The sequence below is a fragment of the Pipistrellus hanaki genome (assembly GCF_964339955.1).
Source record: "Pipistrellus hanaki genome assembly, chromosome: 10".
NCBI classification, from domain to species: domain Eukaryota; kingdom Metazoa; phylum Chordata; class Mammalia; order Chiroptera; family Vespertilionidae; genus Pipistrellus; species Pipistrellus hanaki.
Genome location: NC_140512.1, coordinates 5,080,423 through 5,099,506, shown reverse-complemented (window position 1 = coordinate 5,099,506; position 19,084 = coordinate 5,080,423). Strand labels below are relative to the sequence as shown.

Genomic DNA, 19,084 nt, shown 5'->3' with positions numbered 1-19,084 from the left:
AACTTGAACAGAGTGTCAAAATAGGATACCACTGCTCTGTGGATTCAATGGGGGGGGGGGGGGGGGGGGAAGCATGATCTTCCCAGTGCTGCATCCTACAAAGCAGATGGGGCAGGCGAGCCACTGAATTCTGGTACCATACCAGCAGGTGGCAGAAAGGGATCAAAAAGTCTACTTTTGAGAGCGACACAACAAAGCAGATGGGAGGGGTGAACTCTAGACATACAGGAAATAAATTCACTCGCTAATTCCAATGAAAGAGGCAAAGAAGGTGTCCACAGAGGACCACTTGTTACTTATTACGCGAAGCTCATCACCTGAATTGTCCCAGTCTCTTCTAACAAATGCCTTTCTCTTCTCTTCCAGGAACTGGCTTGGAATGAGCCCAGCGCTTCCTCCCTCTTTTACATGGCTAGCCTAGAATCAAATTAATGAATTGCATATCTCAGTGACCAAAACTTGAGACGGTATTCTAAAAAGCAGAACAAGCAGTAGTCAGTAAAAAAATACCACATTTGCTCTTAAAACTGTCCTTGAGATTTAAACCCATGGCATTGTCAAGTCATTTAAACACTTTAGCTCTGAGGAATCAAGTGGCACCTAGTCAACCCACCCACCACCTGTAAGAACAATTTGGGACCAAAATAAAAAAGTACACAGGCTCTTTAAATTACAAAAACTTTTATTTATAACAGTAAGCTAGTCAAAGAAGAGAAAGGAATAAATGCTAGTCTATGTGCTTACAGGACATTTTATCTAGCATCCTTCAGTAAGATATTACTATCAGCCTTAATCCTACCATGTTGGTATTTCCTGAGGCCAAATCAAAGAGACAGACAGCATCGGGAAACAGAGGGGAGCATTTAACTCGCTATCAGCAATCTGAGTATCCTGAGAAACAGTAAGTTAAAAAGAGTAAAACTTCACCTACTGTCAAGAACCAACTTTCAAAGTAAAATCCAAAGAAGTGCTAGTTTAATATAGTGGCTGGAGAACTGGCTACTAGTGGCTTATCCCACAAAGTTAGTGGCTTTATTCTAACAAACTAGCATTAAAAAAAAAAAAAAATCTGGTACATTTTTTATCAATTAAAATCCTGGAAAAAAAAATTGAATTAAAGGAACAGACCACAAAATGCAGGAAGAAACTGAGATAATGGTGAAAAGGATTAGATGAGAGATGGCATTCAAAAAGTGGGGAAAAAGACAATATTGGGAAAGTTCAATAAAGGAAACAGCCACAGAAGGCAGATTTTTCAGGTGAGCAGTCTAAGAAACTCAGTGGAAACTACTCGAAATCATGAACTTAATTTAATCTACTCGTTTCTTAGGTTTCTAACCTGTTGCACAGTGCAGTTGTACAGATTGACGTCTTAATTTAAATATAAGGACACACCAGTGAGATTGTTCTCATTCTTGTAATTCATTCCCCTCAGAAGCCAATATAACTTATTAGAGCTAATGTGAGTTTCTGATATCTCAGTTTGATTTAGAGTTTGGAGCTAGGTCCTGGTCCATTTCTCTCACAGCTTGTTTTTCAACGAGACTCTTACAGTTTAAGGGAGTTTAGACTTTCCGATTTGCTAGTTTTCTCCAGTTCTGAACACTGTGGTGTTGGCCAACGTAAACAATGACAAAAACAGCCTTATTATTCTGAAAGCTGTGTTAAGGCAAGGAAGATCATCGTCACACAGCTTTGGAAAACAGAAGGGGCAAAATACAGCGCTAACACACATCCTTTCCATACACACAGAATTCAAACCTCGATCAAAAACAACACTGACAATAAAGCACGCCTTCATTTCTCAATAAATGAGAAGAGGTGGGCAAATAGATTTCAGAGCTTAAAAATTATGTATTATTTATACTCCCATGAAAGTATTCAGAGGGAAGGGAGACAAGAGAAAGACTACTACAGCCACAATAAAAGACTTCTTAGTTAAAACAAAAATACTGAAAAGGGAGGCCCCCAAATGAGTTGTTCCTGCCTAATTCTGTATCTTACTGCAATCAGCCAGGGGGAAGCACCAACAGGGCTAATCCCTAAACCAGCAGTGGCACCACAGGTTAGCTAATTCTGCGTTTATTAACAGCCACTCACAAATTCCCACTCAATTTGGTCTTCTGTCCACAAAATTAGCAGCCCTGCAGCCAGAGTTGTTCATGCAGGTAAAAGCACTGGAACGAATGCTAATACCTCTTTCCTGAATATGCAGACATTGGCCACATTAAGGATGAAAATAAAAAAGCAGGTTGAGGACTTCTGGACAGCACACTCACCTGCCACCAATTCGGATCTTCTCTGTTTACAATCTGAAGAATTTCTCCTTTCGAAAACTTCAATCCTGCCTCTTTGCAGGGTATCAGGCTATCGTTGTATGGATTGTAATCAAAATGACATTTCACAAATACCTAAAACACACAGTTAAAAGTACTGTTAAACGAGGAAATGAAATGGAAACAATTAAAAGTACTATAGATGCACCATTTATCACGGGATTTTTAAAATCTTTTTCAAACCACGTTGATTTTATTGCAATTGATAATGTATTTAATACTTCAACTATGGAACTTGTCTTTCTCAAATAAAAATTAAATTATTAGAATATTAATAATTTGGTATCAGAAAAGAAAATATGAAATAAACATCAGCACCACATTAACATCCTAAATAATATATGCAGTTTATTTAAGGCATATATTTCAGATACATCAGGACTGACTTTTTGAAAGGGCTCTGAAACCAAAATTAAATAAGGAAAGTTCATGTTGAAGTCAAAATATATTTAGTAACCTTTAAAAAGTAACCACATAGACTTACCAGTACACTGGCTAAAACTAGTGTGGAAAATATTTCTCTGGAATCATCTTGCTCTGATTTAAATGATCACCATTGAATTAAATAAGTACTGAAAAAGGCTGGAAGCTATTTTAAACTCATTTAATTATACAAATTTCTTTTGAATCTGTTTTTATCAATATAAGTATGTCAATTACCAGTTAGTTATGATCTCCAGTATCTAGAATATTTTGCTTAGTCACTTTAATTTGAATTCTAATTAAGCTAAGCATTTTCAGTATTTGATGGCAAATTCAGACAGATTACTTTCTTAAAACAATTTTTTTCATGCATATTTATAGAGATTCAAATTTTAACTTCTAAAGAACTTACTTAGCATTAATCAGGTAAACTTTAACAAGCAGGAAAACACATAATTAGTCAAAATGTTATTTTTCTACTTATCATGTTTCTATAAATATAACCACACAAGATACTCAAATAACACAAGCAGATACATTTTATTATTAGTGTAGTAAAATGCAATATTGTGGATGCATATTGGAAAATTTGATAAAATTTTAGTTATTTATGATTAGATGATTTTCAAAGAAAGCATTCTGAACATTTTCAATAACTTTGGAAAGGCTAAATATTAATGCTTAAAAAATCAGTAAGCCAATAATGTTTTATGATATACAATTTTTAGAAATATCTAAAATGCAAACATCAAGTAATATTAAGCTTGCCTAAAACGTGAGAACTGGCTAACTTGACAACAGCATGCAGCTCAATGATTTGGCAACGGAGAAAATCCAGATGATTACGTTTAATCAAGGCAGACTTAGCTGTCTGAAAGGACAGAGAAATGGGGTGGCAGAGGATGCCCTGGAACAACATCATACCTGCCGGACGCGGGCTGGATGCCTCTCCATATTGATGCCACTCTAAAAACACATTGTTCATTGCATAAATAAAGCCGGGCTTTACAGGGACAATGAATCAACAAAATATAAACAAACACTGGCCCATTTTATTAGTTCGTTCCTTTAGTCAAGCAACTACTGACCGAAAGAACTGTCCATATCTGAACATTACAAATCAAAGCAGCAAAAAGATAGAGGGGTTTGAGATGAGGCACAGGTAAAGATGAGTGTGCAAAGTTGTAAAAATACTGGGATACGCCTTACTTCTCAAGAAAGCTGCACTGAATGAATAACCGTGCCTGTGTATTAGTCTTATCTGTGGACAGAATATGCTTTGTAACCATAAAGCTTACACTTTTCGAGGAAGTCCAAATTTCAAACATTCATTCCCCTACTCCCATCAAATTGTTCAGAAAATGTCATTATTTGTGGAACAAAAATGATACCTTTCAAGTGTAAATAATTCCTAGAAGAAATAATCTTTATTTATTAATTTATCAAATTAATTTTGGAATATATTAAACTGGTTTTGAACTTTGAAAATTTGTCTGAAAAAAATTAATGAACCCAATCTTTGATCTAAACATTTTGTAATGACCTTAAAGTCATTAGATATTTGTCAGGTATAATGACATTTTATTAAGTGCATTTTAAAGGGTTTCACTAAGAGGCTATGGATGTTAACTATTCACTCGTTATTAAAAAGTTGCTAAACACAACCTAAAATATTTCAACCCCATATTCTGAATGAGTAACAATCTAAAGAAGATGCAAGAAAGAAAAGGAAGTACAATGGCTTTTAAACACAGGAGTTTAAAAATTCAAAAATTCACAAAATAAGGCATTTCAGAACAATTATTGTAAATAAGACAGTTTCCCTCCTCTTTTCTTTAGCAAAAGAGTAGCAACTGTGGCTAGTTATATCCAACAGTGTGATTAAAGATAAAAGTAATCTAGAGATTACCAGGAATCTTATTACTAACCTGTTGAGGAATAACGGTATCTCTATAGCTTGGTAAAATTTTTAGGGTGACACTTCCACTAATATTTTTCAGTAATTCTTGTAATTCCTTTGGGTTGTTTCCAACCTCGTGGCCATTGACTTCTTTGATGATGTCCCCCACGTGGAGCAGCCCTTGTCGATCTATCATGCCTCCATGAAGGATTCGGGCGATTACCAGGTCATTATTTTCAACCCTGAAGGTTACACCCTAAAGGAAATAAGGAACGGAATTGTCACTGATTTTAGACTCAAAAATAAATTTTAAATACTCATGAATATATATATTCCTGTCTCAAGTGTCTAATATCCTTAAACCATGTGCAATTGTGGTAATACACACCACCCTCAAAAAAGGACTTCCATGGTAAGTCCTCCATTCCACAGGGTAGAGGTTACCTCAGAGGGACAAGAAAAGACAGATATGCCTTGTTCCTGGCTTTTCTTTCCCCCATTTCACTGTTTTTATAAGTTAGGATCCAAAAATAATGATGTTAAGTAGGAAATTGTAAACGTAGAGAACTCTTCCTACCATTTCTTCACTTTTTAATAACAACTTTCTTCCATGTTTTGGTACTTCATCAGCAAGCAACCTGAGCTGAGTTCTTCAAATGGCATAGGAAAAAAATGAAGTACTTATTTCCTGAAATATCTGCTACCCACTGGCAAACTTCTGACCTCTATTTCAGTTTAATTTTTTTCTTGGTTTAATTTTGTATGCTAAATCAAGTTGAAACAGCATCGGGAGTATATTTTAGACAGAGTCCAAAAACCACATAAAACAAATAGAATTTAAGTTTTCATAATGACATGAGTTCTGAAAGTGAAGAAAATGAGAGCAGTTTAATTTATCTACTCACCAATGGCTCCCCAGCCCTTTTGTGAATACCAAGAATACGAATGGCATCTACTGGTAATAATTGATTATTCACAGAATTATTCATTTCCGGGCTTGATGGAGGTGAATCATAACACTTTGATGCCACAATATCATGGGCTTCCAAGAGTGACTGTAAGGATTCAAAACATAAATCGAAGGTAAAAAATTTTTTCCGAGATGTTAAAATGCACGTTCAAAAACAAATAAATCAAAATACAAAGCAGAGCCCGGCTGGCATGCCTCAGTATTCTGCGCATAGACGCATGAGCCAGGAGGTCACTGTTCAATTCCGCATCAGAGCACACGCCCAGGTTGTGAGCTTAATCCCTAGTAGGGGGTGTGCAGGAGGCAGCTGATCAATGATTCTCTCATCATTGATGTTTCTACCTCTTTCCCCTTCTCTCTCTGAAATCAATAAAAACATTTTTTTAAAAAAAATATGAAGAATGGAGCAAATGTCAACTGTTTCAGAATATAGATAATTAACATATAAGTTTTATAGATAATTTCTGGCTATTTCATAAAAATATGTGTAAGAGACTAAAGAAAATTCTCAAAAAGGAAAAGGGTGCCTCCTCTCCCTCGAGGGGAACCAGGCACACACCGAGGCATGTGCCCTGACTGAGAACGGAGCGGGGACCTGCTGGTGCTTGGGCGGGTGCCCAAGCCACACTGGCAGGTGCTCTCTTCCTTCTTTAGTCAAGATGCAAATATACCTAAAAAATAAAAAATTAAATAAAGAAGGAAAAGGGCACAAATCCGTGTAAGAGAGTTATTCCTATAAATGCTGCAGTCACTCAAATCTCTAACCTGGTCTTTGTTTTTACTGTTCTCTCCTCTGAGGAAATATTCATTCCTATGATTTCAACCACTATTTATATATTGTTAATTCCCAATTTTATTCCTTCCTTCCAGATCTTTCATTACTTCAGATTGATAGACTAAAAATCTGCCTACAATATAACACAATTATGATAATTTGAAAATCAAAGAGTAAGCATTGTAGAGGACTGAAACATATTGAATTAATGAAAAATCCATAACTCCACAGTGCTATTTAAAAAACCAAAGACTGAAAACACACTTCATTAATATAGACCAATGCTATTTTAAATAATTCTTTACTCTGAAAATTGGTAAAGGAAAGGATCAAGCGTTTCACTGACATTTCAGTGGGAAATGCATTACAGAGTAACTCAATAGCCCACTCGATGAGGAAAAACCTTTTCTATATAAGAACACTAGCTAATATATGCAGAGTGAGAGAATCTGAAAAATGTCATGTACAACCTCTAATGAAAATATTGATTCAGGCAAGGATTATTAATGTAGGTAAATGGTTGAAAGGAAACAGCATTTGTATAATGCTAGAATAATAATGTACTAGATTACCTCTAGTGGAAAAGCTTTCAAAGGAAGGGTTAGGCTGTCATTGCCCTTAATCAGGGACCAAACTCGGCATCAACAGTGGTGGGCCAACCAGGCACTACACATTTCTGATACAATTTAATTCGTGTTGCATCATATCATTTAAAATGAACTTGAATTCCAAATAATTAACTTTAGATAGAACTTCTGTTTACAGGAAATATGAAGGATATCTAAACAACACAGAAGGGAAGCAACCAGATACATCCAGAAAGTTGGACATGCTACCGGATAGTGACCTGACCTCTTCAAAAGGTCAATATCATAATCAAGGGAGAGAGATGGTCCAACCAGAAGCTGCACAGGGACCGAGGCTGGAAGCCTGCATGTGCGAACCAGCTGTAAAGAGTATTTTGGCATCAAATAAAGACATCTGAATATAGGATGTGCACCTGAGACAGAGGTCCACTTACATGGAAAAGTGGCAATCAATGATTGAAAAAAAGGGTGAATTACCGTATTTTTCGGACCATAAGACGCACTTTTTCCCCCCCAGAAGTGGGGGGAAAAAGTCCCTGCGTCTTATGGTCCAAATATAGCCTACACATATACTGTAAAAAAAAAGTTTTTTTACTTGCCCGGCTCTGTGTGGTCTCTGTGTGCTTGCCCGGCTCTAAAATGGTTCTAAATGCTGCTGCTTACTTTACAGGGTTGATTACATGTGTTTATGACTGTTATGTTGGGTTTTAATGCACATAAAATATTTTAGGACACTATTTGTTTCAGAATCTTTTTTTCTTCATTTCCCTTCTCTAAAAACTGGTGCGTCTTATGGTCCGGTGCGTCTTAAGGTCCGAAAAATACGGTACACAATACCTTGGGAAAAATGATCTCAATTTGTAAAGAAAAGAAAGTACATTTATACACAGGAAAAAAATGGAGGAATAAGCACTAAGATAATATAGTAATTTGGGTCATAAGAATGCCTTAATTTTTGTATTTTTGCTTGGTATTTTCTAGTTTTATATAAATGTATACTGATTAAGTTTTATGTATTTACTTAAAATTTAGATAGCTTGCCTAAAAGCACTACCCAGATGCTCCGGAGGTATCACAGACCCAACGTGGCCTCAACATTCACATGTCGTTGAGGATTCCTAATCTTAGTGATGCCAACTGTCATAAATTCCACCCTTAATCAACTTCCCACAGCTCTCTTCTGCAACTGTCACATGTAGCCAGTCGCCAAGTCCTGTTGATTTTGTGTCGTAACACTGGAAAATCCTCATTTTATACTGCGACCACAACTTCTTGCCTCAGTACTTAACAATCTAGCTCCATAATCAGACCTCTCCCTGTTAAATGCCCCCTCTCATCCCCACCCATGGTTTTCTGCTGTCCTATGGATTAAGGCCCAATACCTTAATATGTTTTATAAGGCATTAACCAACTGGCCCCCGCATAAGGGGTGTCTGTCTGCATAAGGGGTGTCTCTGATGTGTCCATGTTTTTGTACCTAAGGTATTTATGTAGGAACCATCGCACTCTAAATCTTCATGTTTTACATTAACACTGTTGGGATCAGACAAAGTCTTTGAGGAAAAAGCAAGGGGTGCTGCCCCGCAAGATCTTCAGTGGAAAGCAAGGGACACTTTATTTCTCTATCCCACACAGTCCATTCTTCCCCCTCTCAAATGTAACTCTCTATCATAAGACAGGTCGCCATATGTGTATGGATATATTTTTGGGGTTGCTATTCTTGTCGGTTAATCTATTTTCCTAATGCTAACCCAATACCACACTGTCTTCATTACAGATTTATAAGAAATCTTCTCCACTCCCTTTCTCTCCTGAAACTAGTTTTCCTTTGTTAAAATGATTAACTCTTCATTGATATAGACCAGTGTTTCCCAAACTTCTGACATATGTGTACCCCTTCTATAATTTTCGTAACGCTGAGTACCCCTCGTACTCATGAGAACGTAGAATTAGGCGCAGCTAAGCACGGTGCAGTGCCTATCCCCACCAAACTCCGGTGCAATGCATACCCCCACCAAACTCTTCCCGTAACCCTGGAGGTACGCGTACCACACTTTGGGAAACACTGATATAGACCAATGCTTACATTGCACTTATTTTTTGTATCTATCAAAAGTATGTTATGTTATACTTCCTATCCTTACATTGCTCTCTGATGTCCCAAGGTTATCAACTACATCCCAATCCTAGAAGCAACACTGGTCACAAGGAGGTCTGGGAAACAGTGGTAGTGAAGAAGAAAAAGCCACTATCACAGAGAAAGATGTTTCTAGCATATGATCTGATGGTGAATCAGATTTGGCTTTTTTTTTTTTTTAATGACACAAGAAAAATCCTTTCTGATGTAATGTGTTTTAGTTACATGTGTGTATCCTCAGAATCAGATTAAAACATCTGTGTTGGAATTTACACATGGACCTAAATAATATTTAAGACCTCATCGCAAACCGGAACTTAACACGAAAGGAGACTGTCTGGGAACACAGGAAGTTTACCTGGAAGTGAGGCTCTTTGAGTATCCCAACCAGTTCCGCCACATTTTCGTCCACACTGATTAGAGGAGAGATATCTTCAAGGATTTCATTGACTAATTCCAAGTTATTGTCACTGACAGCTTCTAGTTTTGAATCTTCCAGCCTCTCGTGAGCCTTTGAAAAGACAGTATAGGAAAAGTAATAACACATATTGTTTGACTCGACTGTGGTTTTCCTCTTGATTTGCTTCTTTTCATAAAGTTTTAAAAGATGTGACTTAAAAGTGTGATTCATAGAAACCAAATTTAATATTTCAATCAGAGGCAATATATAGATTTTTGTAAGTAAATGATTTCATGCAGTATAATAAATGTTGGCTTCTATTCCTATTCTACGCCATGAAAAACTCATTTTTATAATTAAGCTATGAAAAAAAAACACAACACAACGAAATACGCTGTCCTTCAAGATCCAGTTCAAGAACTGTTTTCCTGCACTGATTTATTTGCTGATTTGGACTATGAGTTTCCCAAAATGATTTTTTTTTGAATGGTGATTTATATAATGATTATGTTCCTAATAAAGTTTCATCTAGAATTTGAGCCTAGACTAGAAAGTCATTAGGAAATTCTGTTGGATAAAAAGTATGTTTTTTATTGTCTTGTGGCCTATTTAATTTTGTTGTTGTTGTTTCTTATTGATTTCAGAGAGAGGGAGGGAGAAGGGGAGATAGAAACATCAATGATGAGAGAGAATCATTGATCAACTGCCTTACCTACACTACTTATTTGACTTCTTCACTATACAGACAGCCATGCTAACCTCACCTTGTTGTTACAATGGCAAATGGGATTTTTAAAAAAAAATATATAGCTTTTTAGCTCTAAGATTTTGTGAAAGAAATTTAAAGTCAGAATTTATTTAGTAGATTTCAAGAGACAAGAGTACCAACTGGAATTTACCTAATCAAACCAAGGACAAAGGAAACTCTGATAGATGAATCCCATGCATTTGAATAAATAGGTCTTGTTTCCTTTAAGAAAAAGCACTACTAGAAAGCCAGCATAATTCAATAAAGATATGTCACCTGCCACAAGTGACTGGCATAGCCTTCTTGTACGGCCAGTTCTGAGAAGTCTATTCACCACTGCACCTCAGAAAAATAAACTGCAGAGAAGAAAATGCTCTTCCAGAACTTCCAAGTATTTCACCCAAGCACAGTCCAACCATGCTTGCAAAAAAAAAAAAATGACCTTTTTAAACAAGAATTGTGGGCTATATCTAAAGTGACAAATACCATTCTCTATTAATAATAATAGAAAAAAGATGAAATGTATGCTAAGAATAATGTTGGCGCCAGGCCTCTAGTGTGTGTGTGTGTGTGTGTGTGTGTATGTATGTATGCATATATATATATATATATATATATATATATATATATATATATATAACTTACAGTTGGGCAATCTGCAGGTGGCTACCTGGGGCCGAAATCTTTATATCGTGTGATCTTAGAAAGATTAAGTTTATGAGTAAAATAAAGAATCTGCATCATTAATTACCTCTGACCAATGGAAAACTCTGAAAAAGGTATGGTTTTTCAGAAGTCTCAGGAAAAGACAAGTGGCTAAAAAATGATCAAAGGAGAGGGTGAAATCAATATTCTGGGAATGACAAATGGCTCTGTGAAAAAAAAGATCAGAGAGCAAGAACCACGGGTGAACCGGCAGAGTGGGAGGGCAGGGCTGGGAAGCAGTAGGCACTGAACTTTAGTGATGTATGTAAAAATTATTCCAGGAAAACAGTGTAAGAGAAAAAAAACTGGGCCAAAAATAGCTATAAAAGATGAATGAGTTAAAGAGATTATTACAGAGCTGATATGGAAATAGACTTAAAATACCAAGGCTATCCAAGAGAAAATAAGATTTCAAAAGTTCTAGATGTAAGAAGTAAAAAAAAAGGTGCATGGTCTAATGTAAAATAAGAAAACCAGCCCCTGAAATCTGTATAATTTTATTACCCAATATTATCTCAATAAATCCAATTTAAGAAAAAGAAAAGAAAAGAGGATGTCCGAATTTTGCTATTGCTAAAAATGAAGACGGAGCCGGGATCTTTTCCCTGTGGTGTAGTAGGGCCCACAACACTACAACATGACGGTTCAGTTAGATTTCCCTAAAAGTTTAAAAGTGCTGTAACAAATTTTGATGTATACTGAGATTTCATTATGTGGTATTATTTGCTAACTAAGCCTAAGTTCTAACACAGTAATATCTGAAAAGACCTCTGTAAAAATACTTTAAAAAAACAATTTAGTAATCCTATGAATAAACCAATATACCTTAGCAAGTGACTTTACGATTGGATTCTCCATAATCCCCTTGAGGAAAATTAGGTCTATCTCTTCTGCTCCCGTGGAGGAGGGCAGCTCCGTAAGGTTATCCAGCACTTGCTGCATTTCTGCCGAGATAAGAACAACGTGTTAAAAAAACCTCTGGTGAGCACACTGTGCAATGCAGAGACAATGGATTACAGAACTGTACACTTGAAACATGTTATTAACCAATGTCACCTCGATAAATGTATTTGTACATTCCTGAAGATTTTAAATATATAAGATCATGTCAAAAAAGGATAGTTTTACTTATTCCTTCCCATAGCCCTAGCTGGTTTTGCTCAGGGGTCAGAGGATCTCAGGTGGTTTTTTGTTTTTGTCCTATCAATAGTACAGTGTATTACATTGATAGATTTTCATATGTTGATGAACCGCCCTAGCATTCCTGGGATAAATTGTACTAGTCATTATATAAAATGCTTTTTAGCCAAAACCGGCTTGGCTCAATGGATAGAGCATCGGCTTGTGGACTGAAAGATCCCGGGTTCGATTCTGGTCAAGGGCACGTATCTTGGTTGTGGGCACATCCCCAGTGGGGGGTGTGCAAGAGGCAGCTGGTCGATGTCTCTCTCTCATTGACGTTTCTAACTCTCTATCCCTCTCAATTCCTCTCTGTAAAAATCAATAAAATATATTTAAAAAAATCCTTTTCAGTGTTGCTAGATCCAGTTTGCTAGTTTTTTATTAAAGATTTTTGCATCTTCATTTATAAAGGATATTTATTGACTGTCATTTTCTTGTGATGTCTTTGTCTGGATTTGGTATCTCACAGAATAATTGGGAAGTGTTTCCTCTCCTTTTTTGGGGAGAGAGTGTGAAGAATTGGTTTTAATTCTTTAATATTTGATAGAATTCACCAGAGAAGCCATCTGATTCTGGGCTTATGGAAAGTTTTTTTTTTTAATGTTAATTCTTACCCGGGGATATTTTTTCCATTGTCTCAGATAGAATGGAAGGGAGGGAGGGAGACAGAGAGAGAGAAACATCAATGTGAGAGAGTCACATTGATTGGTTGCCTCCTGCAGTGTTCTTGACCGGATTTCAACCTGAGATCCTCTGAGCAAAACCAGCTAGGGCTATGGGAAGGAATAAGTAAATCTATCTTTTTTTTTTTTTTGACATGATCTTATATATTTAAGATCTTAAGGAATATACAAATACATTAGTATAAATGAGTTCAGCAAGGTTACAGGATACAAGATCAAAATACAAAAATCAATTGTGTTTCTATACACTAGCATTGAACAACCCGAAAATGAAAGAAAATCATTCCTTTTACAACAGTATAAAAAACAAAACAATTATTAATAATGTAACAAAAGAATTGCAAGATCTGTATACTAGAACTATAAAATGTCTATTTAAAGAAGACAAATAATAGAAAGATATCCCAAAATTCACAAACTGTTAAGATGACAATGGCAATATACACAAACTGATCTACAGATTTAATGCAATCCCTATCAAAATCTCAGGTGCCTGTGTGTTTGCTTTTGCAGAAATTGATAAGTTGATTCTAAAATCCACATGAGAAATGCAGGGAGCACAGAATGGCCAAACAAGCTTCAAAAAGAACAAAGCTGGGAGAGCCATACTTAATTTCAAATCTGACTGAGAGCTACAGTACTCAAGAAAGGCATAAAGATATAACTAACTAAGAATCCATACACTCATAGTCAATTGATTTTCAACAAGGGTGACAAGACCATTCGATGAAGGAAAGAATCACCTTCCCAACAAATGGTACTGGGATAACTGAACACGCACATGTAAGAGAGTGACCCCCACCTCCCCCACTTCATTCAGTATCACTCTTCATTTTCTTCAGTTTAATTTACTAATGTTATCTCTTCATAATTTTAAAGAATAATAAATCTAATATTGTAGTTGTCTGGTTGTAATATATCCTACTTTTATTAAAATAAAAAATAAACATTAAACGTCACATTGTATCACTAAGTGGCTTATAATGAAATATAGCAGTGCTCTGTTCCATACTATCTGCCCCCCTCCAAAAGTAACGACTTTGATTTTAAGTTTCTTTTAATCACACCTATGTTTCTGGATAAATGCTCACATTGCTACCTTTTAATTTACCCACTTATCTATCCATTTTCTGTTAGAACACTAGGCCTGCCCACACAGCCATGTCTTCTGGCCACGCCCAGCTTGGTTTCCCCCGTAAGGAAATGGCCACGGAGCTCCAGGAAAGCTGAGCGCACACTACAGGTCAATAGTGTGCCACAGTGATTTTAAAACATGCGATACTTGGTCAGGGGCAGTGACCCCTTTTCACGTAGATTGTCAAATAAAAATAACAGCCAACAAAACAATAGCCATCGGTGTGAATGAATTAAAACTATACTTTTTCTTTTTGTCAGATAGGCAAAAAATACATTTTTTGCTGTGCTGCGGAATGCTAGTGTTAGCTTGTGTGTGCGGCCAGATGAAAAGGTTGAAAATCACTGCCATAAACCCATGACGTGCTGCACGGGTCGGGAGGCCCTGGCATCTGGCAGCAATGGGCTGGCCAGGTGAATGAGATGCTGGGGAAGGCCCACAGCAGCCAGGTGTCTGTACGGCTGTTTTTGTGAAGACGCAAACATGGACTTTTTGATGAAATCTTGAAGACCTCATGTCCCTGTGGGACTCAGGCCCCCAAAGACTTGCAAGTGGAGACCACATACTCAACGATTTAGGCTTCGGCGCACCAAGCCGGAGCCCCAGCTGCGGGCGGAGGACGAGCAGGATGCTACCGCGGGAATCCCCAGAATCGGCACACTGCTGGATGCCACCCCCGCCAGGCTCCCCCCTAATGAGCAAGGGCTTCTGCTCCTGCCTGCTGGACCTGAAACACCAGCACCTCCTGCGAGGGTGTGCCTCTGACGACCTGCTGGAATGCCCTCTGGGGGACCCGGCTCTGCAGACTGAGAACCTGCACTATCAGCAGGCACTGACTGCTGGGCCACCCTGGCCAAAGCACCAAGGGAAAGCTCTCAGCAACAATACCAGCAGCCAGCCGAAACCAGTGCGGCTCAGTGGACAGAGCGTCGGCCTGCAGACTGAAGGGTCCCGGGTTCGATTCCAGTCAAGGGCATGTACCTTGGTTGCGGGCACATCCCCAGTGAGGGGTGTGCAGGAGGCAGCTGATGGACGTTTCTCTCACATCGATGTTTCTAACTCTCTCTCTCTCCCTTTCTCTCTGTAAAAAAATCAATAAAAAACAAAACAAAAAAACAATACCAGCAGCCAAAGACCTACCCAGTCCCCTGACACCTCCCCAACACCCAGCAGGTGACATACTCCCCACGTCAGGAGAGGACTATGAACTTGCAGCACTCAGCACTTCCGTGAGGTGCAGAGCTTCGTGGACAACTGTCCACACTGGCAGCACTCCGGAGAGCACTGAGGCCTCTCACTGAAGATGGAGCGGACAGACCATGCTGTGTTTGCAGGCAACCCCAGCACATCCAGCTCGGCAGGTGCAGACAGGACCAGCCAAGCCCCTCTGAGTCCCAAGCTCAGAAGACCGTCCCAGCCCTTTCTGACGGGCAGTTTCACAACATCTGCTAAGACTATTTTCCCCTGGTGCACTTTCTTTCTGAAGCTGCAGTCAGATGTTATTCTTAATGTTCCTGTCAATGCTTCTTTAAACATCCTTACTTAGGCCCCAGCCGGTTTGGCTCAATGGATGGAGCACTGGCCTGTGGACTGGGGGATCCCAGTTCGATTCCGGTCATGGACATATGCCTGGGTTGCAGGTTTGACCCCCAATGGGGGCATGCAGGAGGTGTCAATCAATGATTCTCTCTCATCACTGATGTTTCAATCTCCCTCTCCCCTCTTCTCTCTGAAATCAATAAAAATATATTTTAAAAATAAAATAGAAAGTCCTCACTTGGTTTTTATCACAGTTCACTTTCCCTGCTCCAGGCTACTTAATCCCTAAGGTGAAAGTTGGGGTGAGGGGCCTCTGTGTCTTCTGGATCTTTCCCTTGTCCATGGTTAAATGGGACCTATTTGGGGCACCTCAGGGGTGAGTGGCGGGAAAGGAAGACGGATGTTAGTGGGGAGGTTAGGTGAGACCATGGGTAGATGTAGAACAAGTTGCCCTGGGCTCCGTTAAACCAGGATGTCAGAACATTAACACAACTTCTCTGCCATGCAAGGACCTGGCCTAACACTTCTGTTCGACACTCCGTTGTGAATAAAACAGACAGTGTCTGACACCGGGCAAACTCCCATGCCCCCCTTTTACTGAGGTGAGGTGTGACACTATGGAGGAATGGTTTCCCCTAACAAGTCAGCTTACTTTATAAATTAGTTGTCTAATAAAATGAACTATTAAAAAATACAATTGTTCTTAATTTAAACTAAATTATCCTAAACACATGACAAAATAATGAGAAAATGTATAAGATATGAGTAATAATTAACCTTATAAAACATTGAAACGTTAACCTAATCTATAATTACTCAGACATGGATAACCACAAGGTAACTCTAGAGCAGGGGTCTTCAAACTACGGCCCGCGGGCCACATGCGGCCCGCAGAGGAGTCTGATCTGGCCCGCCAGGTTTTTTGGGCAGTGAGCGCAGCCGAGGTGTTACAGTAGGAATTAGTAGTTCATATAGTCCGGCCCTCCAGCTCTCTGAGGGACCGTGATCTGGCCCCCACTTTAAAAAGTTTGAGGACCCCTGCTCTAGAGTATGTAAAAGTTTAATGTATGAGTTAGAAGTTCTCAGCAGTGGGAACCTTGCAAAACTGGGTGGGAGCCATAGAAAAAGGGAAGTGTCCAATGTACTCTGAGATTCCAGGAAGAAAGGAAAAGTCCCAAAGCTCAGAAGGTCAGATTTTTGCAAGTTCCACTCCCCCTGCATAATCACAAGGACAGACCCTTTAACCAGAAGCTAGATTCAATGACATATAAGTGGAATTCCTATTTGAGCTGTAGAAAAATTAATATATTTAATCTAGACCATTCAATTACAAATATGAACAAATCAAGAATCACAAAACACTTATGAAAACGAGCAGCATGAATGCAACTCAACTAATTCAACAAACAGAAGCATCATCTGCCAAAGAAACTTTGGAATGTGTTGGGGAGAGGAAAGAAAGCAAAATGGATAAAGAACAGGATTAAGTTATTGTATAATGTGTGGGAAGATCAAATTGAAGAATTCTCCCATAGAAAAGGGCAATGAGAGAGAAAGTATGAGAAAACCACTGTGGATTATGAAAGACTAAAATTTATAAGGTAATGGGAAACTAAGAAGTAGAAAAAAAAAGAATTAATAATAGGGAAAGAAGAAATCAATTAAAAAAATAAAGAACCAGAGATTTAGTCAATAAGCTGGCATTTTCAAAAGACCAGCAAAAATAGACAAATACTTGGCTAGTCTGCTTACAGTAAGAGAAGACACATAACATTAGAAATGCAATGAGAAAATAATTGCAGGCATAAAGATTAAAAAGAGAACACAAAGAACTTTATTTAAAATTTAATCAGGTAGAGATTTTCTCGGAAAATGTTAATTATTGAAGTTTAGGAAAAAGAGATAAAAATGAAAATAGTTCAAAATAGGAGAAATTGCAAACGTTTACAAAGATAACCTTTTATAAAAGACATTAGCCCTAGAGATTTAAGAATATAGGCTATAAAACCTTGAAGAAAGAGGTACCGGTATTTCTTGTTTTTAAAATAAAACATAGAAAAGATCGAAATCTTCCCAACTTCTATATGGATTTCAAAACTCAAAGAAAATTATAAACTAAACTCACTGATGAGCAAATATGCAAATATCTTAAACATATTGACAAACTGAAAATAACGTCTTTAAAAATAACAAGAGTCAACTATAGTTTATCCTAGTGACATAAAGATGGTTCAACATTTTAAAATATATATTTTTTATTGATTTTTAACAGAGAGAAAGGGAGAGAGATAGAGAGCTAGAAACGTCGATGAGAGAGAAACATCAACCAGCTGCCTCTTGCACACCCCCCACCGGGGATGTGCCTGCAACCAAGGTACATGCCCTTGACAGGAATCAAACCTGGGACCCTTCAGTCTGCAGACCGATGCTCCACCACTGAGCCAAACCGGCTTCGGCTGGTTCAACATTTTAAAAGTACATAATATACTTTAATATATGTTCACACTATAAGAAAAAAACAAACACCCACAATCATCTCAATGCTTCTAACATGTCAAACAGAACGCACAGTCAGTTCTAATGGAACATTTTATCCCAGTAAGAATAGAAGGAAACTACCTTTATGTATCTAGTTCATTGGCACCCTTCAGGAGCAGAATACCTATGTCCCCGGCCTCCCCAATTAGGATCAAGTCTCCTATTACATATATTCATAGTATTCTACACTTCACAACTCTGACAAACGTGTATAATATTTGTGGTATTTGTTCAACGTACAATTTCCTTTCTAAACTAACTCTGAGCACAGAAATCATGTCTGTCTTGTTCAAACCTGTATTCCCAGCAACTAGACCACAGTCTGGTACATCCTAAATTCTCGATATTTCAGTTACAAAAATGCAATATTGTCCTGTTACCAAAATTAAGACTAGTTTCTAAGTTAAATGTTATTTATAAAATAAAATGTCTCTATAATACTTGGAATCAGCAAAATGTGGAGTTTAGAAAGCAACAGTAATCTTAAAGCTATCAATTTCTTACAAATTGTACAAGCCATAAAGAAGGAAGTGGTATCTCTTTCAATGGTTAGCCTACTAAAATGGCAAAATACTTCTTAAATATAAATCCATCTCTAACTTTCCACAATATATTCAGTATGTGAAGCAAATTTAATAAAACGCACGGTATTTACCCACCTATATTCTGTTCTAAAAGCTTTCTAGAATTGTTTTACATAAGCATTTCTACCAAGTTTTAGAATTAAATAAAGTAGTCTTAATAAATTAGAACTGGAGTTTATTTTAATATTAAAAATCCTTTTGTAAGCACATTTGGTGGTATATTCACGTCAATTCAACAAATTGAATTCCCTATTGAAAATGGGGAATTAAGTTTTCATAAGATGCTAAAATTCATTTCTGCAAGAATTTTATAGATAAAATAATTATTTCCCTAGGACCGTGCTGCACAGTTCACAGAATCCAGGATATGATAAATAAAATCCCATTCCATATGCATTCGGAAAGATTTAAGTCTGACTCCAAAGGAGGCCCCTAAAAGTTA

The 19,084-nt window shown here is 37.6% G+C and overlaps 1 protein-coding gene across 8 annotated transcripts in view; it reads right to left on the bottom strand.

Annotated features, from left to right (window-relative positions):
* The window catches only part of PALS2 (protein associated with LIN7 2, MAGUK p55 family member), a 75,715-nt gene that overhangs the window by 37,061 nt on the left and 19,570 nt on the right, over positions 1 to 19,084 (bottom strand). For 6 of the 8 annotated variants that reach the window (XM_084896342.1, XM_084896341.1, XM_084896339.1 and 3 more), the window contains exons 2-8: positions 11,807 to 11,925; positions 9,487 to 9,639; positions 5,565 to 5,714; positions 4,688 to 4,915; positions 3,684 to 3,725; positions 2,280 to 2,411; positions 318 to 417 (exon numbers count right to left, since the gene is read on the bottom strand). In XM_084896342.1, the coding sequence (XP_084752468.1) occupies positions 318 to 417; positions 2,280 to 2,411; positions 3,684 to 3,725; positions 4,688 to 4,915; positions 5,565 to 5,714; positions 9,487 to 9,639; positions 11,807 to 11,923 (922 nt within the window). In that variant the 5' untranslated portion in view covers positions 11,924 to 11,925. The remainder of the gene's footprint in view (positions 1 to 317; positions 418 to 2,279; positions 2,412 to 3,683; positions 3,726 to 4,687; positions 4,916 to 5,564; positions 5,715 to 9,486; positions 9,640 to 11,806; positions 11,926 to 19,084) is intronic. The other 2 variants (XM_084896343.1, XM_084896346.1) reach the window with 1 other exon arrangement.